General features: G+C 34.7%; 2 protein-coding genes across 2 annotated transcripts; one reads left to right on the plus strand and one right to left on the minus strand.

The window, feature by feature from the left end:
* Positions 1-1,516: 1,516 nt before the first annotated feature.
* Positions 1,517-4,838, plus strand: LOC147411363 (uncharacterized). Its single transcript, XM_086447768.1, has 4 exons — positions 1,517-2,601; positions 2,755-2,832; positions 3,079-4,088; positions 4,649-4,838. Coding segments are annotated over exons 1-4 (1,788 nt in total). The 5' UTR covers positions 1,517-1,902; the 3' UTR covers positions 4,650-4,838.
* A 334-nt stretch (positions 4,839-5,172) lies between these two features.
* Positions 5,173-8,587, minus strand: BFN1 (bifunctional nuclease i). The gene is made up of 9 exons (XM_086447780.1): positions 8,358-8,587; positions 7,329-7,509; positions 7,109-7,216; positions 6,972-7,027; positions 6,799-6,882; positions 6,097-6,192; positions 5,956-6,020; positions 5,791-5,864; positions 5,173-5,439 (listed from the first exon to the last, which is right to left on the minus strand). Exons 1-9 carry the CDS (start codon positions 8,481-8,483, stop codon positions 5,303-5,305), a joined length of 927 nt encoding a protein of 308 aa, XP_086303906.1. The 5' UTR covers positions 8,484-8,587; the 3' UTR covers positions 5,173-5,302.
* Positions 8,588-18,290: the final 9,703 nt, after the last annotated feature.

Genomic DNA, 18,290 nt, shown 5'->3' on the forward strand with positions numbered 1-18,290 from the left:
CAAATTCCTTATAAAACCTACTTCCTTGTAATCCAATAAACCATAACTCTACTATATACTAACTCTGGCGTTAACACTGAAGGCGTAACAATACAATGATTTATCGAAGTTCACACTACAAAACAACACTATAAATCACTAAAAAAAAAAATTCTTCCATCCAGATTACAGAGATAAAAAAAATAAAAACAAAGAGCCTCACTAATTGCTTTTCAAGTTGTACATCATTAAAATAAGATTTTAAATTTGATAAACAAAGAAAATAAATAAAATAGATCGAAGCAATTTACGAAGGATGACTTGAATGAGTTCTTTATTTTTTACTTTTCTGAAGGGAGATTAAGTAAAGAACTTTGATAAGCTACTTATGATAAAGGGAACAATTTCGCATTCATAGACGTGAATCTTTTGTTTCTAATTTTTTTTTTTTTTTTTTTTTACTTTATGCTTGCTTTTATAAAGAGTAATGCTTAAGCGACCTCGAAATTGGACCTCACATTGCACACTCGAGTGAAATTGTATGGGAACATAGATACTTTTCCTAGAGATTTGAATTAAAAAGCATCTATGATTCTTATCCACTTTCATGTTGAGATGTGGGATATGAGGTTCAATCTTGAGGTCACTCCAGCAACAGATCCTCTGTAGCACCATTTTCTAGTTGCCTCATGTAGCTCTTCTTCTACGGCCCACAAAACATCACTTAAAACAAATAACAATTCAGATCTCTTGTACTTTGGTTTAGATCAGATTTGGAAAAAAATATATATATCTTTTTTAACATAATCCATGACAATGAAAATGACCGAACTTCCAATTTTCAAACACTTTTTAACATTGTAAATTAAGTTTGTGATTTACGTGGCACTCATTTAACCATCTAAGTGCGCTACATGGGATTTGTTCCTGATCACTCCAACACGACTCTCTACCCGTGAGTAGGGTTGGCAATGGATCGGTTCAGTACCAATCCAATATTGATAAAAAAAATTTTAGACATGTACCTGGTCCGATCTGAACCGATCAATGAATATGTTAATTGAATCCAATTTGTTTTCATTTCATCCTTAATCCGAGACTGATCCAATTTAAACACATGCCTTATTTTCAAATAATCAATATTCAAAAAATTAAAAAAAATTAAAAATTTTAAAAATCTACTTTCCAATTATAAATACAAAAGGAAAATAAAAAAGAATAAAACATTTTATTTATATGAAATTTAGAATAAGAAAATTTTAAAATATGTTCAAATTGAATTTTTTCAGAGAGGATTGGAGTAGATCCAAAATAATTATTTTGGGTATTAGATTGCAATCACAATTCGGTCTGAAAACCCTTTTTCATATTTTTCGAATTTGGATCAGACCGGTTCGAACATCGGGTATACTTCGGATCTTTGCCATCGCTACCCGTGAGAACCATCCACAATAACAAATAAAACTATTAGTGTAATTATTTATATATAGAATATAATGTGAGAGGAAAAAGGATAACCGTTGGATCAATTTAAAACCCAAGATATTGTGATAAACCCTAATTTGTCTATTTCCCTGAGTCTCAGCTTCGTTCTCCCCTTAAACCCTTGTCTCTCTCCCTCTCAAGAACTCTCTCGTATCTCGATCGAACTCCGCCTAATCTCTAATCGTTTTCTCTGTCATCCCTCTCTCTCGATTCACAAATCGCTAAAAAACTCAGCCCTAACCAAGGGTTTTTAATCTCACAAGAAGCTTTGTTTCGACTGAAATCTGAATTGGTAGGAAGAACCATTGAGTTGGCTGAGAAGAGATCGCCTCCATCGCCTCTCTCTCTCCCCCTCCCCCTCCCTCTTCTATTGGTTTGTACGAACCAACCCAAGTTGAAGCTCTTGGTTTCTTGGCGATTTCCTAACTTCAGTGGATTATGGATACCATAGAAGAAAACCCATGCCCAAATGGGTCTGATGAGTCAAGAAGTGTTGATTTTGGGGTTTTAGAGAATCTCCTTGAGATTCCTGTTCAAGAAACCCACAGAGAAGTTGTTGTAGAAAAATCTTCTCCAGATGGGTTTGGTACAAAAGTGTTGGAAGAAAGGCAAAATAAAGAATTAGATTTGGGTTCTGCAATTGAGGAGGAAGTGAGGAAGGTTAGTTTGATTGGAGATTCTGAAGTTTCCGATATCGTTGATGGGGACCGAATTGGGGTTGACTCTGGGATCAGTAACCATTTTCCCGAGTTGAAGTTAAAGGAGAATGAATCTGGGTTGAAGGAAATGTCTTTGATTACTTATCCAGAAAAATCAGAGGGTATTACTGTCGAGAGAGACGCAAAGGGTGGTGATGTGGTAAGTGATGGGGAAGACAGTATTAGTAGTACTAGTAGTAGTAGTGATTCAGAGTCTGAGAGTAACAGTTTTTCTTCTAGTGCTTCGTCGTCCTCATCTTCAAGTAGTGAAGAAGAAGAGGTGGAGGAGAAGGAGGAGGAAGAAGAAGGAATAAAGGAGATGGATGAGGTTGAAGAAGGTGAGATAATGGATTTCAAAACTGAGGAGATGGTTTTCGAGAACGATGAAGATGAGGATGATATTCCGAAAGGACCCATCAAGTCGAAGAACGAGGTTGAGGTAAATTGTATTGGCTTTTGAAGTCTGTTGTTTGTTGCTGTATTTCATTTGAATAATTGGTATCTATAGAATCAAATTTCCTTCAAAAGTTCTTACCTTTTAGTTGGCCAATTAAAAGCTTCAATGGACACTGACTCATAAATCATCTTGCAGGTTCTCCCACCAGTTCCTCCAGTGGATGTCACCTTGGAACCACACCACCAGATCCTGCCTGTGGGGGTGATTTTATCTGTAAGTAGTAGAAACCTAAAAACTTAAAAAAATTCAATTCGAAAAATGGGATATTACAATAATTTTATATTTACTCGTCGATCTCAGCAATCCATTCAAATCCCTCACTTAGGAGTTCTCCTGATCTTAATCTGCTTAGCTAGTTGTTCCTACCCATTTTAGCATTTTCATTTTTTTTCAGAAAATTCGATTTATCAGATCAATTTGGTTCTCCTAGTTTTTTGTTGATTCTTTATAATTCTTCAGATTGTTGGTGCCAAAGTGATTGTAGAAGGGGTGGAGAAGCATAATCCTCTTAACGAGGGCTCTATACTCTGGATAACGGAAACCAGGACGCCGTTAGGTTTCGTGGACGAAATCTTTGGACCTGTCAAGAACCCCTACTACATTGTTAGATACAATTCTGACCAAGAAGTCCCTTCTGGAATCCATGAAGGCACTCCCATCGCCTTTGTTTCAGAGTTTGCCAATCATATCCTCGATGACCAGAATCTCTACAAGAAGGGGTACGATGCATCTGGCGATAACGATGAAGAGATCTCTGATGAGGCTGAGTTTTCCGATGACGAGAAGGAGGCTGAGTACAGGAGAGCGCAACGGATGGCAAAGAAGGGTGCAAATAATAGGAAACGTGGAAAGGAATTTGTTGATAGGAAGAAGTTTCAACATAAGGGTGGAGCTTGGAAGAACATGGGGGCCATTGGTCAACAACCACCAAATATTCCTAACCAACTCCATACGCCACCTGTCACAACTCCCTCTGTCCCACCTCAGCATTTAGTGCCACTGAATGGGGTTTGGCCAAATGGAATGCCATGTCAACCACAACAACACATGGTCTTTCCTAATGGATTACCAATGAGTGGGATTCCATTTCAACAACAGATGCTTAATAGTTTCCCAAACAGAATGCCAATTGAGCAGCACTTTGATCCTACTAGTCAAAGTTTCTTACCATATGGGCAGTCAAGTTTCTCTCAAGGGCCATCCATATCTTGGCCAGGGCTCATGGGCCCAGCTGGATTCAACCCAGTACAATTTGGAACGGGTTTTCAGGGTCGTCATATGCATACATCCATGAATGAGGGAGAGCCCAGCGGATCATTTGTTGAACAGAGCCATGAAATACTGCAACCTTCAATGGTTCACGGCAACTTATTATCTCATCAACAATTTAATCAGGGAGCAACTTCAAGTCGTGGGGGTAGACCCTATCGAAGGGGTGGTGGCCGTTTTTCTGGTGGAAGAGGTCGCTGGTAAGTTGGGTTATAACTTATTTTTATTTAAATTATAATTTAAGCAAACATGATTTTAGGTGGTTTTTGAAGTAGTGGTGTTGAAGCCAATGTCTGAGATGGCATTTGTATTTGAATTATCTTGTTGCATTAACGGGACCCCAACAATGTAATTTAGTTAAGCTTAATGGCATTTTGATATGTTTAAATGGGAAGCTGAAATATTTTATTTCTTTTGATTTTATGATATAATGTAATAAATCATTATACAGTAGGTTTTAATATTAGAACACAATATTATACTAATACTAGATTTGTCAAGGTAAGGTACTAAATATAAATAGTTTAAAAGACGGGTTTTAAATATGGGCTTTTGGTTCTGATCTGTATATTTCCGCAATGATTTCCTTATCCATCTATTATCATAGTTCATGTCCGTCTTGGTGCTTCTGACACTATGGCAATTTTCATAAACTATTCTAAATAAGATATATTTTATTGATGTAAAATTCTATTGTAAATGATTTGTTACTTCCTTGTCTTCCAAGCTCACTCAGTTTTAATTTAATCCTATGTTGCAGACTGAGCTGATAGCTTACTCTGGTTCAGGGGAGACTTTTTGGATAGTACGTGCATGTGTGTGGAGGTGAGATTTTGGGAATTTTGAGAGAGAGGGGTCGTAGGACCATATGTATAAATATCTAGAATATTTTGTGGAGTATAGTTGATGGAAGGAAAACGTTAGAGTGGGGTGTGTATATGCTTGTGAAGTTAGAAAAATCAATTTTGAGTTTTGTTCTGTCTGATCAAGTGGTATGAGGTATAATGTGAGTTTTAAGTCTTGAACATGTGAGAATTTGCAGGAAAATGTTAAATGAGCTTGACTTTTTACAGGATAATTTTATATTCTAAATCCTGATGCTTGGGAAGGGTACTGTTAATACTTCCATCTATCCAAATAGGGCTTAGTTGCTGATTATTTTGAGCCATGTATTGATATGGATTTTGACACGGCCATGTTGGTCTCACGTGAAGGCAGATTTTGAACTCCTGTCTACATTTGTTATTTCTAACAAAGCTTACCAACTTCAATGTAGGCCTAAACTTTAAAAGTTTATACGTACATATCAGACATAAAATTTCAAATAGGATACTTGGGTTACATAAAAGATTTTGATTATCTGAATTGTTGTTATTGTATACAAGAATAGGCAAACTAACAAACAACTTAAGGACTAGAGCTGTTCAAGTGGGTGCTGCGATTTCGTGGTGTGGTGATTGCCGAATACCTTGTTCAAAATCATGGATAATCTGACTCCACCTTGTGCAATCCTTTTGGCAACAATTGGCATCCTTGAATTAAAATACTCATCTGTGCAACACAAAAGGAGTTCACGGTTTAGTTTTCCAGAAAATCATTCTCTAAATACTAAAAATATCTAATTTTGTGGCTTTTGAGTTCTCAATCAGGCCAAGGAAGCTTAAACCTCCCTATTTTATTAATATTAAACATATGGTCCATGGGTAATCCAACAGTACACTTGGCCTACACCCAAGGGGCAGAACCCATAGAATGATGGGTTGCCTTGTGCCCAAAGTGGTCTTTATAAAGTGGGTTTGTTATTACATAGAATAGGGAAACCTTAGTTCCTAATCCAAAACATTGCCTAGAAACCTAATATTTTTTGTTGAGCAATCTCGTTAGGATTTTGAGATGACTAACCTGATAGAGTTGCACCTGCTTTGACACCTTTGTAACCCCACTTGCAAGCCAAGCTAATGCTCTCTGCAGCATACCTATGTGTGCAAAGGCAGATAAACAAAGATGAGATTCTCAATAAGGGAAACTGTCTTGAGATGGAGAATTCTTTTGATTGTATATTCTCACTTGTTTGGGCAAGAGAAAAGATCATCACAGTCTCCCCAAGATGACATATCATCGGACCAGATCCCCTGAGTAGTTACAATGTACAAACAAAAACACCTTCAGTAAGTGAAAAATTGGTCTATAAGACTATTCTTATCTTACGTGGGTGAAGTTCTTCTGTATGTCTTCTTGAAAGAGTTCCATATTCTTTCCATATAGCTCTGCTGCAGCTGTAAGAATGATCTCTCTGTCCCACACCTACACATTGGAAAGAAATTCCACACAAGCACAAAGAGATGGTGAGGACTAGTTGGCCGTCAGTCTCGAAACAAAAAGAATGGACTCAGTTAGTTATTACAAGAGTATTGAACTGAAAGATTGATTTCAAAATTGACCAACTACTTGAACCCCATCAATGAGGGCAAAAAGATGTGAGGCTGCAGAAGGAAGCTGGTGGGTTTCTTTGATGTTCAAAAACTGGCTTATTGACTAGGAAATCGACAGTCAACTCGATTTTATTTTGCTTTTAAGTGTTAGATTCCAAATTTTTGAGTTTGAAAATTGGCTGAATAGATAAGAGGTTGAACTAAGAGTATATATTTGCTATTATCTGTCATAGGGTGTTGCTTGCTATATTTCTCCGAGGATTAGTACAAGAAAATATTTGCAAGACAAGTACCTACTTTACATTGTTAGAGGAGAAAGTGATCTCAAACCTTTTTGAGTAAGAAACATGATTAAGGGCATGAGTGAATGGCTGAACCTCATATAATCTCAATTAATACATCTACATATTCATCTAAATTATATTTTCTAAAGCAATATTTGAACTACCAATAAATAAGGATAGTTTTTGGTACTCACATGATGCAGGTTTGATTTATGCTTAAACCAGCGTAACTGGATGGTGTTCCCACCTTCATCGCTCGTGAAGCCTACATGCAATGGCTGACAGAAGAAAGAAAAATGAAATAAGATCTTTGTTAGAGAGATTGAAATATCAAAAAAAAAAAAAAAATCAAGGCTGCCCACCATACTTGATGGATATCACCCATATAGTGTGATAAGAATAACAAGGATTCAGTCAAATTATCTGCGGAAAAGGAACAACAATCAGGAAATCTAAACAAAATTAAAGCGAGCGTAAGGGAAATTTAAACTTTGATCCACTTACATCGACGATCAGATGATCCTTCTCGGTAGTGTAAAAGCTGAGAGGTGAAATTCTGAATTGCGCCAGCTACACACATATTCTTCAATCCATGTTGATCATGGCAATCCCCTATCCAAGTGTTATTTTCATAATATCATCACATCACAGCAACATTAATAAGAATTGAATTAAAAGTTGAGAATCATATAAGAATTCAAGTAAAAAAAATGTGCTTGTATACTTGAATAATCAAAGGTGCAAGCCTCATCTGGAGTATCGATGAAATGAAGAGAGCTGGTCCATCGATACTTGTACCAATGCCGGATTTGATCAGGCCAAGAACAGAGGGCCGATAAATCTCCGTCCACATAATCAGGTAGCAAATTACGAACAACCTCTGCTGCATGAGGCTCCAGAAGAGCCTAAATAGATATCAAACAATCCTTTAATCATTCAGCCTTGTTGAGGTTTGAAATGTTGTTACCAATTAATTACCCAAAATTCGGACCCATTTACCTAATTATTAATACTCGTCTTTGGATTTTTGGATCAAATTAATAGTTGAATTTGTCCATGTCAAGTGGTATACAAATTTTCTTTCAGACTACCCTTATTGGATACAGATTTAGTTAGGTTCTGGTTTTATTTTAATGCAAATCGTTATTAGCTAAGTATCGATATACCTGAACCCAACCCATTGACAGCTTGGCTTGAGACCAAAACACCCCAAATTTTAATCCAACTTGAATCCTATTCCTCCATTCAATTCTATCTAAAATGATGTTTTCTGTTTTGTTATTGCAAGTGTGTTTATTTCCACTTTCGCTCACTTCTTAATAAAAAAAGTTATACATGAACTTTAATTTGAGAAGACAAAGTTTGCATGCGAGGCTCAATGTGAGCTGAAGCAGTTCATGTCATGCGCGCTACTGCATAGCACCTCAAGAACCTCATGCTAGAACAGATGTTTGTTTGACGCATGTTCCCTCGGCACTTGAGTAATGACCTATGTCACCTAATTCATTCCTATTATGCCAAACCACAAACTGGTATAAAGTGACTCAGTTTGCAATTTGGTTAGCACAAATGAATCAAACTAGAGTATCGAACTAATCTCTACGTTCTCCTACAAACCGGATTTGTTCTAGAGTGGTGAACCATGAGCCCAAATTCAAACCAACAAACATGGGTCATGACTATAGGCATGGCTTATATGTTTGGTTATCGGAAAAAAAAAAAAACGTTTTATATGTTTGCCTTGTAATTTTACCTGAGCAATTCGGCATGTCATGGTATGACCTTCTTTGCTCCAGGCCTGAGCCCCAGGCAACGAAATAATAACAAAACCCACCAACAAAATATGTAACCATACTGACATTTTCAACAAGCTTGCCATCTTCTCCAATTAATTCTCTCTTATTTGGCTTACTTGTTCTTGTTTGTGTTTTTCTTCTTTCTTCTTAAATTTCAGTACTAACAGAGAGAACAATGAGCAATGAAGCCATAAAAGATAGATATTTATATTTTATACACAATAGATTGAGGTCTCCATTGAGTACAAGTTTCATCTTATGGTCTTTTTATTGCTTCATACATTTAAGCTTTCCTTTTAAGGTAGGAGGTAACATAAGGGTGCGTTTGGAAATGGTAGTTGGTGGGAGCTGAAGTTACAATTCCCACCTTAAAATTTTATTTGAGTAATTCCATGGAGTTACAATTCCAAGAAGGTCCTCAGCTCTCATTTTTAAAGGAGTTACAACTCACACCTATGAAGGTGAGATTAACAACTCCATGCACAACTCTTTAATTGCAAAAATCGAAATGACTCACCTGAGTCATTTAGCATATAAATCATTTAACTAGCTTTAAATTATTTATAATCTAGATTTCTATTTAAATAATTATAATTCTTTTTAATTAGAATAGAGCATAGAATGGGTTGAATTTTATTCGAAACCCGCAATCCAAATTTAGTAGGTTTGGACCCTTGGAGTAAATCTAAATAAAAATATGGGTCGATGTCTCTTAACCCGAGTTGGATCCGGGTCAAATACATAAGAATATGTTTTGAAAATTATTTTTTTATTTTTGGAAAATATCTTTTATCTACTACTTTAATGTAAAATGAATTCTTATCAAATAAATTAATTATAACATTAAAATAGAATAATATAGCAAATAGGAAAGAAATATAACAAAAAAAATTGTTGAACAATCGAAAATTATTTGACCCAAATAAATAATTCAATCAGGTCGAATCTGAATAGGGATTTAGTGTATTCAATGGTTTGAATATAATTTTAACTAATAAGATCCGAGTTGGATATGGATCCTACCCGATTGATGCGTGAGCCTGGGCCGAGTTATGTAAAAATGAGTTGAGCTTGGGTTAGAATATCTCAACCTGATCTCAAACATGATGCCTATATAGTATATACAAATATTTTTATTTGTATATTGTTTTTGTTTTTTCTTCCATCTTATTATTATGACTTGTGGACAATTGGATATTATTAATATGAATGTTGATTAAGTATGGTACGTCTAAACATTCTCTCACTGATGGATTTGGAGGTTGCATGTGATTTTATTTATTAGTGATTTTTTGCTTTTGATGTATATTTCTTCAGACCAAAAATTTATTTATTGATTAAAATGAAATTAAGAATATTCAACTAGCCAACCTGTCGAACCTGCAATAAATTACCCTACTTTGGGCTAATCCGAGCTCAACCCGATTTTTGAAGATCAAGCTTGGGTTGAGCTCAAGTTAGTTAGCTGAAGCCCCATGGTCAGGTTGAGTTGAGCTCGGATTAAGGGTTCTACCACTTGTGTTGATCCCAGATTTACCCTCCAACCCACCCAAGTCACAGCCCTATACCCAACTGACTCTGTTAAATTTTATTGACCATGATAATATTTTCCTAAGTAATAGAGGAGTCCTATCGAATCTCAGTCATTTAAGGAACCAACTCCCACTCCATATCCAATTAACTACCGCTTCCAAACACACCCTAACAGAAATAGAAGCAGATGCTTAAATGTAGTACAAATTTTGCTTGTCGTCTAAGAGAGAGAGAGATGATGGATTGGCGTGTGGGGGTTCTTGAGTCTCATTCTCTATATGGTTAAAGCTTGTGATATTGATATCTAGGGTTTGAAAATACAGTTAAGGCTGGCAGCCAAACGGACCCCACCTTGTGCTGACCTTCTTTCTACAACAGGCAACCTTGATAGGAAGTAATCGTCTGCAGAACAGTAAGATAAATTAATAATTAGGAGCTGGACCCATGGTTTTAAAACTCGGTTTCGCGTTTCGTCTTGTCCAGGCCCGATACCGAGTCATCTCGGACGAGTTTTCCAATACATTTGAGACATCTCGTGAGACAAATCAAAAAATTGAACGTGAATCCTAAATCTCGGTTAAAAAATGACTTTGTGAGTTGATCTCGTTCAGCTCCGATACCGAGTTAACTCTGGTGATACGTCTCGGTCTCGGACGAGTTTTAAAACCATGGCTGGACCACATATTACTAATTATAAATTATTAATTTTTTTTAGGTTAATAATTTCAGCCAGGGCATGAAATACAGGTCGGATAAAGGTGTATGTGCTCTGGATCCAATATTACATGTTTTGACTAGATGTAGATCCGAACCACCCGATCCATGTCGCATGACAACTAGGGGTGTACATTGGATTGGGTAAATCCGAGAACCGAACCAATCCGAAACCTTTTGGATTGGATTGGTTTGAATCGAGTATGATTTGGTTCGGGTACGGATTGTATATAAAAAAAATCCGATTGATTTGGTTCGGTTCCGGATTAGGGGTATAATAGAACTGAACCAATCCAAGAACCGAACTAATCCGAAGTATATATATATATATTATTTATTTATTTAAAAATAGAACCCTTTCTTAGTTTCATTCTTTTATTATCTATTTCTCTCTTCTTCAACTCCATCTCCTCTATTTTTTTCTAACAAAAACTCATTAAAAAATGTATACAAATCTCTCTCTCAACTTTCAAATGGATCAACTTATTTATAGAAAAAAAAAATTAAAAGTTTGATTCCTTATTTTTTTATGAGAACCTTTATGCGGTGTTTGTTAGATGAAATATAATAGACGAACCTAAACTTGGTTTCGTTAATCTACCATTTATGGATTAGTTTTCTTACTAATCCATCAAAAATACAAAATTTTAAATTGTAATCTTTTTTTTAGTCTCATTGAGCTTCCTCTAATTTTTAATTTATACAGATTTCAGTCAAAATTTAATCATAAAATCATTTTCATTTTAAAATAGGCATTATTTATGATCTAATCCAAAGGGTTCCTCTTTTGAAAGAAAAAAATACTAGTTTTTATATTTTGAAAGTATAAGAACCGAGAACTGATCCGAACCAAACTTGGTTTGGATTGATTCGGTTCCAAATTTGAAGAACCGATCATGTTTGGTTCGATTCCAATTTTGTCAAAATCCGAACCATGTGCACCCCTAATGACAACTGCTCGAACCCAAGCCAACTCTGGATCAATCAGGGCCTCGGTCCCATATTTCAAACCAGACCCGGTTAAACAGAGATATCGACACCGAACCCATATAAAATGGGTATGGCCGTATGGATCACGCCTTTTCATGCCTTGTCCCAACTCTATGATATCCATTTATATTTAAAAGCACTATAAATGTATTTGTGGACCATCACATTGATCCAAACCATCCAAATTAACGTGCCATTTCTTGGATCAGACCGTGAAGAACGGGTAATCCACCTATGAGCTATGATCCAATAGATGATGCTAACATTCAAATTGTGAGATCAACCATTTTATTTGCAACTACTCTCTTTGTGTCTCATAATTAATTTGCAGATTTTTTCCCATGAGGATTTAATTAGAATCCAGTTCACTAGATTGAGTTTAATCTTTTTTAACATGATAACGAAATGAAACTTATTCATGTTTAATCAAATTTTAAACTATCATCTTAGTAACAATGCTCCCTAGTTAATTTGTTTTGAATAATACAAAACAATTGGTGATCTATGATCAAGATAGATAAATAATTTTCCAATTAATTAAAAATAGAAATAAATGGAGATTTGGACTTTAAGAGTGCCTTGTAGAGTGCTTCCTTTTGTAGCATTCGTGTATGCATACTTGCATGCCAATTCGCTGCTTTCAGAAGCATACATGCAAAAGTAGGGTCAATTGGACATATCTAGCTATTCCACTTTTATATATCTATTCAAGAACGAGTACATTGATGTATTTTATTTTCAAATGATGTATTATTTGATGATGATGAGATGCGAGAAAGAGTCGGTCAACACCAAGTTAGAATTATGGAGAGATGTAGTCCAAGGGATTTAGAATAAGTAGAGCATCTGAAAAAGGACCAAGAAAGAACATCTACTTACAGATCTAGGCATACGGTGTGATTTAATCATGGTTTTTAAACTCGGTTTCGCGTCTCATCTCATCCAGGCCTGATACCGAGTCGTCTCAAACGAGTTTTCCGATACCTTTGAGACGTCTCGTGAGACAAATCAAAAAATTGAATGTGAGTCCTAAATCTTGTTCAAAAAATGACTTTGTGAGTTGGTCTCGTTCAGCTCTGATACCAAATTAACTCGGGTGATATGTCTCGATCTCAAACGAGTTTAAAAACCATGGATCTGATGCACAATTCTCCCATGATGAGATATCTTTGGACTCATTATCCTGTTTACAAGAAATAACAAATAGAAGCACATAATACATACCCCCTCAAACAAACTAGGTGATATGTCTCGATCTCAGACGAGTTTAAAAACCATGGATCTGATGCACAATTCTCCCATGATGAGATATCTTTGGACTAATTATCCTGTTTACAAGAAATAACAAATAGAAGCACATAATACATACCCCCTCAAACAAACTAGCTAGGATTGGCATGGGCAATAATTAATGGATTCAAAACTTAGGATCAATAGTCGACTAAGTAAATGTTGAATATAAGTTAAAAAAGAAAAACATACCGTAATATTCATTTGAATTGCTTGTATCATGTTAGTCAGATCATTATTATAGAATGTCTTCAAAGCGGAATCAATAATCATGTCATCCCACACCTGAAAGAAACAGCTACTTTAAATATTTGGCCTGATATTTGTGGAATCAGAATGAAATTATATATCAATCAGAATAAAAAGAACAAATTATTAAATCCCAGTTTCACATCTCTTCGATCGAGGGAGACAGAAAACCGAGCTTAGTAACAGTAACTAATAATCCTTACTATTTTTTGCGCAACTTTTATTGTCAAGTGCTCTTGCCTAATAAAATACAAATAACAGTGTTAAATGATCATTCTAGCTTGTGGCACAAAAGTTGCCTCCACGCATAAAGGAATATTGCTGAAATTGAAATCTCCTAATATAGTTAACTGGGTCTCTTTCCTTGGCAACTTGACATTAGTAGGAAAGTAAAATTGTAACTAAGTGATCATTACAGGTGTAGATTGTTATGGAATCCTTGTCCATGTTCATTCTTGACCATTTCAGGATGGCATGGAATTTTGGGTCAGCATCCAACATGGGTGCAATGTGTCTGACACTACACACCTTTGAAAAGCCCAAAATGACTGCAATTTCATATGAATGTATTATAAAATAACATAGTTACATTTAATATAGAAAATTTCCTTCAGAATAAGGAAATAAATATATTCAAAAGGTTCAAATCCTACAAATCTGAGATTTTGCGTGATCTACCAAAACACATCGTTTGAAAGGAGATTACCCAAACCTTATATACCTTATGGTACCCGACCTATGAGCTTGGCTCCCCCAACCTTATGCCTTAATTTACTTGACCTATGAGCTTGGCTCAACCCAATCTTATATGTGATCTTGTACCTTATGGTACCTCGACATATGAGCTTAGCTCCCACTACAACCTTATGCCTTATACCTGAATTTTAAAATCGGAACTATGTGTATTCTATAGGACAAGTGTCACCATCTTGGGTCTTGCAGCTTTGTCCCTCCACAATTTTGATACATACCATGTCAAGAGTGTTTAGGGGTGTAGGTCAGAGGGGGGAGTCAGAAAATCACGACTCTTTAAAAAAATCCCGCCCATTTTTGGTGAATGTTTGAGATACCCCTATGTTATTAAACTGATGACAAATCTTTTGATTTTTGTCTTGTCTAATAGACTAATAAAAATGATCTAAACGTCAACCTCTATCTTACCCTTAATTTTTCTTAGAAGGACCAACAATCTTCAACCTAATGGATAATTGTTTTTTGAATAATGATTTTCTGACAACCCCTTTCAGACACATGTCTCCTGACTTGGCATGCGCTAGAACCATAGATTCTTTTCCTCGGGATGCACAAATACATGCAATTATGGGATGTAATGTTGTGTATCCCAAGGGAAACAATTTTTGGTTCTAACCCATGTCACATCAGAGGGTGTATGGGGATGTGTGTTAGAGGGGGCGTCAGAAAATCACGACTCTTTTTTTTCCCCCTTGTTTTCAACCTTAAGATTCTATCTACTTGAATCATTCAATGTTTTTACCTCAAGAGCAAGATAGGATTTTTGGAAAATAGAAGATGAATGAGTTTTGAAAAGAAAAAGGGAAAATTATTAAAAAAAACCGAATAAAAATATTATTTCTAAAAAAAAACCAAATTTATTTAAAATTATGAAAAAGGTAAAAAACCGGCCATTGATTGGCCGGTTGTAGTCTCTCTCCTCCTTCAATTATTTAAAATAAAAAAAGTTCGAATTTTTTAAAAAAACAGGTCATTAAATGACCGGTTTTGTTTCTCTCTCCTCTATTTAAAAAAAAAACGATTTTTTTAAAAAAACAGGTCATTAAATGACCGGTTATTTTTTCTCTCTCCTCCTTCTCTCTCTTCACTTTCTCTCTCTTAATTATTTAAATAAAAAATCAATTTAAAAAAAAAAAGGTCATTGAATGACCGGTTTTTTATTTCTCTCTCATCTTTTTCTCTCTACACCTTCTCTCTCTTAATTATTTAAAGAAAAAATCGAATTTAAAAAAAAATCATTAAATAACAGATTTTTTCTCTCTCTTGAAAAGAGCAATTACAAATAAACCCTTAAAAAACTTATGATATTTCACTTGCCACCTTCTAATTAATTAAAATTAATATTGTACGTATAAGATTACTTTATGACGTAAACTAGGGGTGCACATTGGATTGGATAAATCCGAGAACCGAACCAATCCGAAGCTTTTGGATTGGATTGGTTCGGATTAAATACACCCACGGTTCGGGTACGGTTTGAAAAAAAAATCCGGTTATTTCGATTCGGTTCTGGATTAAGAATATAACAAACCGAACCAATCCGAAATCCGAACCGTAATATATATATATATATATATATATATAATGATTTAAAAAAAAATATATTTTCTTTATTTCTCTCTTCTCCTTTGAATCGAATTTGGGGGAAATCTGTAAATTGAGAAACCTAGCCGTCGTCTTCCCAGTGGTCTCCCTCGCTCCACCTCGTCGGAAAACACAGAGATCTCTCTCTCTCTCTCTTAAAATCTCGCCGCCGTTCTCGGTCGTCTCTCTCCCTTACCTCACCTTGTCGGAAAACACAGAGGTAACTCTCTCTCCGCCTTCTCTCTCTTCACTTTCTCTCTCTTAATTATTTTAAAAAAAATCAATTTAAAAAAAAAAAGGTCATTGAATGACCGGTTTTATATTTCTCTCTCATCTTTTTCTCTCTACACCTTCTCTCTCTTAATTATTTAAAGAAAAAATCGAATTTAAAAAAAAAATTATTAAATAATAGATTTTTTCTCTCTCTTGAAAAGAGCAATTACAAATAAACCCTTAAAAAACTTATGATATTTCACTTGCCACCTTCTAATTAATTAAAATTAATATTGTACGTATAAGATTACTTTATGACGTAAACACAGTCAAAGAGCAATTATAATAACTATAATCGATATATGATTCATCCTACATCAATGTTATTGGAACACCTAAGACGGCTAAGATAATAAGTTATCTATATATCAAGAAACATTTAACGAGATTTACATGTTTAGGAGAAGTGCTTAACATGAATAAACACGTGGACTATATAAAACATATCTTATATATTTAGGTTGCAATCTAAACCTTGATACGTTTACTCCTATGATTTAAAATAAATAACGCTAACATTAAACCAAGCAAATACTTAATATAAAATCAGAGAAATTCTATTGGCACATCAACTTTTACTTACAACACACCAATAAGATGGGTTGTCTCCAAAAGGAAAATGAGTGTGATATAGCAAAAATAAATGAGGGTAAAATTTGCATTGAAAATATGAGGTCAAGCATATGTGATTAAAATATTGGGAAAAAAAATAAAAAAATTGTCAAATCAACAAGTTCATAAACCAATGGGTTTTTCCAAGGGTCTAAAAGGTGATTGTAGTCGAGGCAAACACTGTCGCTATTAGTTATTTATTATGTTTGTTTACCACGTGATTAAGTTTATATTCGAAATATTTATCACATAATTAAGTTTTCCACGTAATTAAGTTTGTCATGATATAAAGTTTGAATTATACAATTGTTAGAGTTACACAATTATCCAATTATGCATTTTAAAAATATTAGTATTCTGCACGATATCTTTGGGTTGCATTCTATATTAGCCATAACATAAAATTCACCACATTGGTTTTAAAAACTTAGTGTTGAGTTCACCATTTTCTAACTTAGTGTTGAGTTCACCACATTTTATTTAATTACTGTTGAGTTCGATGGAAATTAAATAAAAAATTGTGAACTCAACATTAAGTGGTAAGTTAATTAAGTTAAAAAGTGGCGAACTCAACATTAAGTGGTGAGTTCACCAGTTTTTAACATTGTATAGTGTTGAGTTCACCACATTGGTTTTAAAAACTTAGTGTTGAGTTCACCACTTTCTAACTTAGTGTTGAGTTCACCACACTTTATTTAATTACTGTAGAGTTCGATGAAAATTAAATAAAAAATGGTGAACTCAACACTAAGTGGTGAGTTCACCAGTTTTTAATATTGTGTAGTGTTGAGTTCACTACTTTCTAATGTAGTGCTGAGTTCACCACTTTCTAATTTAGTGTTGAGTTCACCACATTTTATTTAATTACTGTCGAGTTCGATGGAAATTAAATAAAAAATGATGAACTCAACACTAAGTGGTAAGTTAATTAAGTTAAAACAATTTGAAATCAATACTAAGTTATTAAATAAAATAACATAATTAAAGTAAAAGGCACTCAATCTTTGTTTATAAGGTTCGTTGCATAATTTAGGAACTACGTCCCCAGGTTCTTACGAACTAATCCACTATTTTCATACGTACATATTACATTTCAACTTACAAATTGATATACAAAATTAAACACAAACATTTAACAAAAATTAAAAAATTACAATTATTTTCAAATTGAATTTCTACATGTGGATCGATTGTGTCCAATATTTCCGCAACGACTACAATGCAATGGTCGCACATCTTGAACATCCGTCTTCTTTCTGTTTACCTTTGGACGACCAGGTCGACGTCGAGTCATAGGCGGCAAAATTTGTTCTTCTCGTTGAGGAGGATTTTCTAACTCATATGGATTAGGAATACCTTCCATAGAAGTTGCGTAACACTGTCTATATCTTTCAACACTAAATTCGTTAGAACAAAATTGATATTTATCCCATCTTTTCATATCGCATACTTTGATTGCATGTTGGCATGGAATAAGTGTTTGAGCCCATTTGTCACAAGTACAATATCTATTATCCATTTGAAGTACGTGCGTTTTTTATTTCTCGCGATCATATACTTCAAATCTCATATCATTAATAGTTAAAAGTTCACAACTAATAGCCTTTTGTATTCTTTTTCGAATTTTATTTTCAATCCTTGGAACTAATTGAGAATCCCAAGTAAGACTCTTTAATCTACGTCTATTATGTAATTCAATTATTTTACACCTAATACCTTCTAGTAATCCGGTTATTGGTTTCATACGCAATTTTAATATCCATGAATTAAAACTTTCATTTGCATTTGATCTTATTATTCTAAAACGAGGTATTGGAGAATGACTTACTGCCCAATGAACTAATGCATGTGTCGGATCTTCCTCTGATATTATCCAATTATATATTTCAATA

The sequence above is a fragment of the Akebia trifoliata genome, chromosome 1, assembly GCF_017979445.1.
Source record: "Akebia trifoliata isolate Shusen 1 chromosome 1, ASM1797944v1, whole genome shotgun sequence".
NCBI lineage: Eukaryota > Viridiplantae > Streptophyta > Magnoliopsida > Ranunculales > Lardizabalaceae > Akebia > Akebia trifoliata.

What these genes read in the sequence shown, in the direction of transcription:
- LOC147411363 (XM_086447768.1), top strand. Translation starts at nt 1,903, where the DNA reads ATGGATACCATAGAAGAAAACCCATGCCCAAATGGGTCTGATGAGTCA. An exon ending in AGTCGAAGAACGAGGTTGAG is followed by an intron (nt 2,602 to 2,754) that starts GTAAATTGTATT and finishes ATCATCTTGCAG; the next exon opens with GTTCTCCCACCAGTTCCTCC. An exon ending in CTGTGGGGGTGATTTTATCT is followed by an intron (nt 2,833 to 3,078) that starts GTAAGTAGTAGA and finishes ATAATTCTTCAG; the next exon opens with ATTGTTGGTGCCAAAGTGAT.
- BFN1 (XM_086447780.1), bottom strand. Translation starts at nt 8,483, where the DNA reads ATGGCAAGCTTGTTGAAAATGTCAGTATGGTTACATATTTTGTTGGTG. An exon ending in ATATGGGTGATATCCATCAA is followed by an intron (nt 6,883 to 6,971) that starts GTATGGTGGGCA and finishes TTCTTCTGTCAG; the next exon opens with CCATTGCATGTAGGCTTCAC. An exon ending in CTTTTCTCTTGCCCAAACAA is followed by an intron (nt 5,865 to 5,955) that starts GTGAGAATATAC and finishes TTGCACACATAG; the next exon opens with GTATGCTGCAGAGAGCATTA.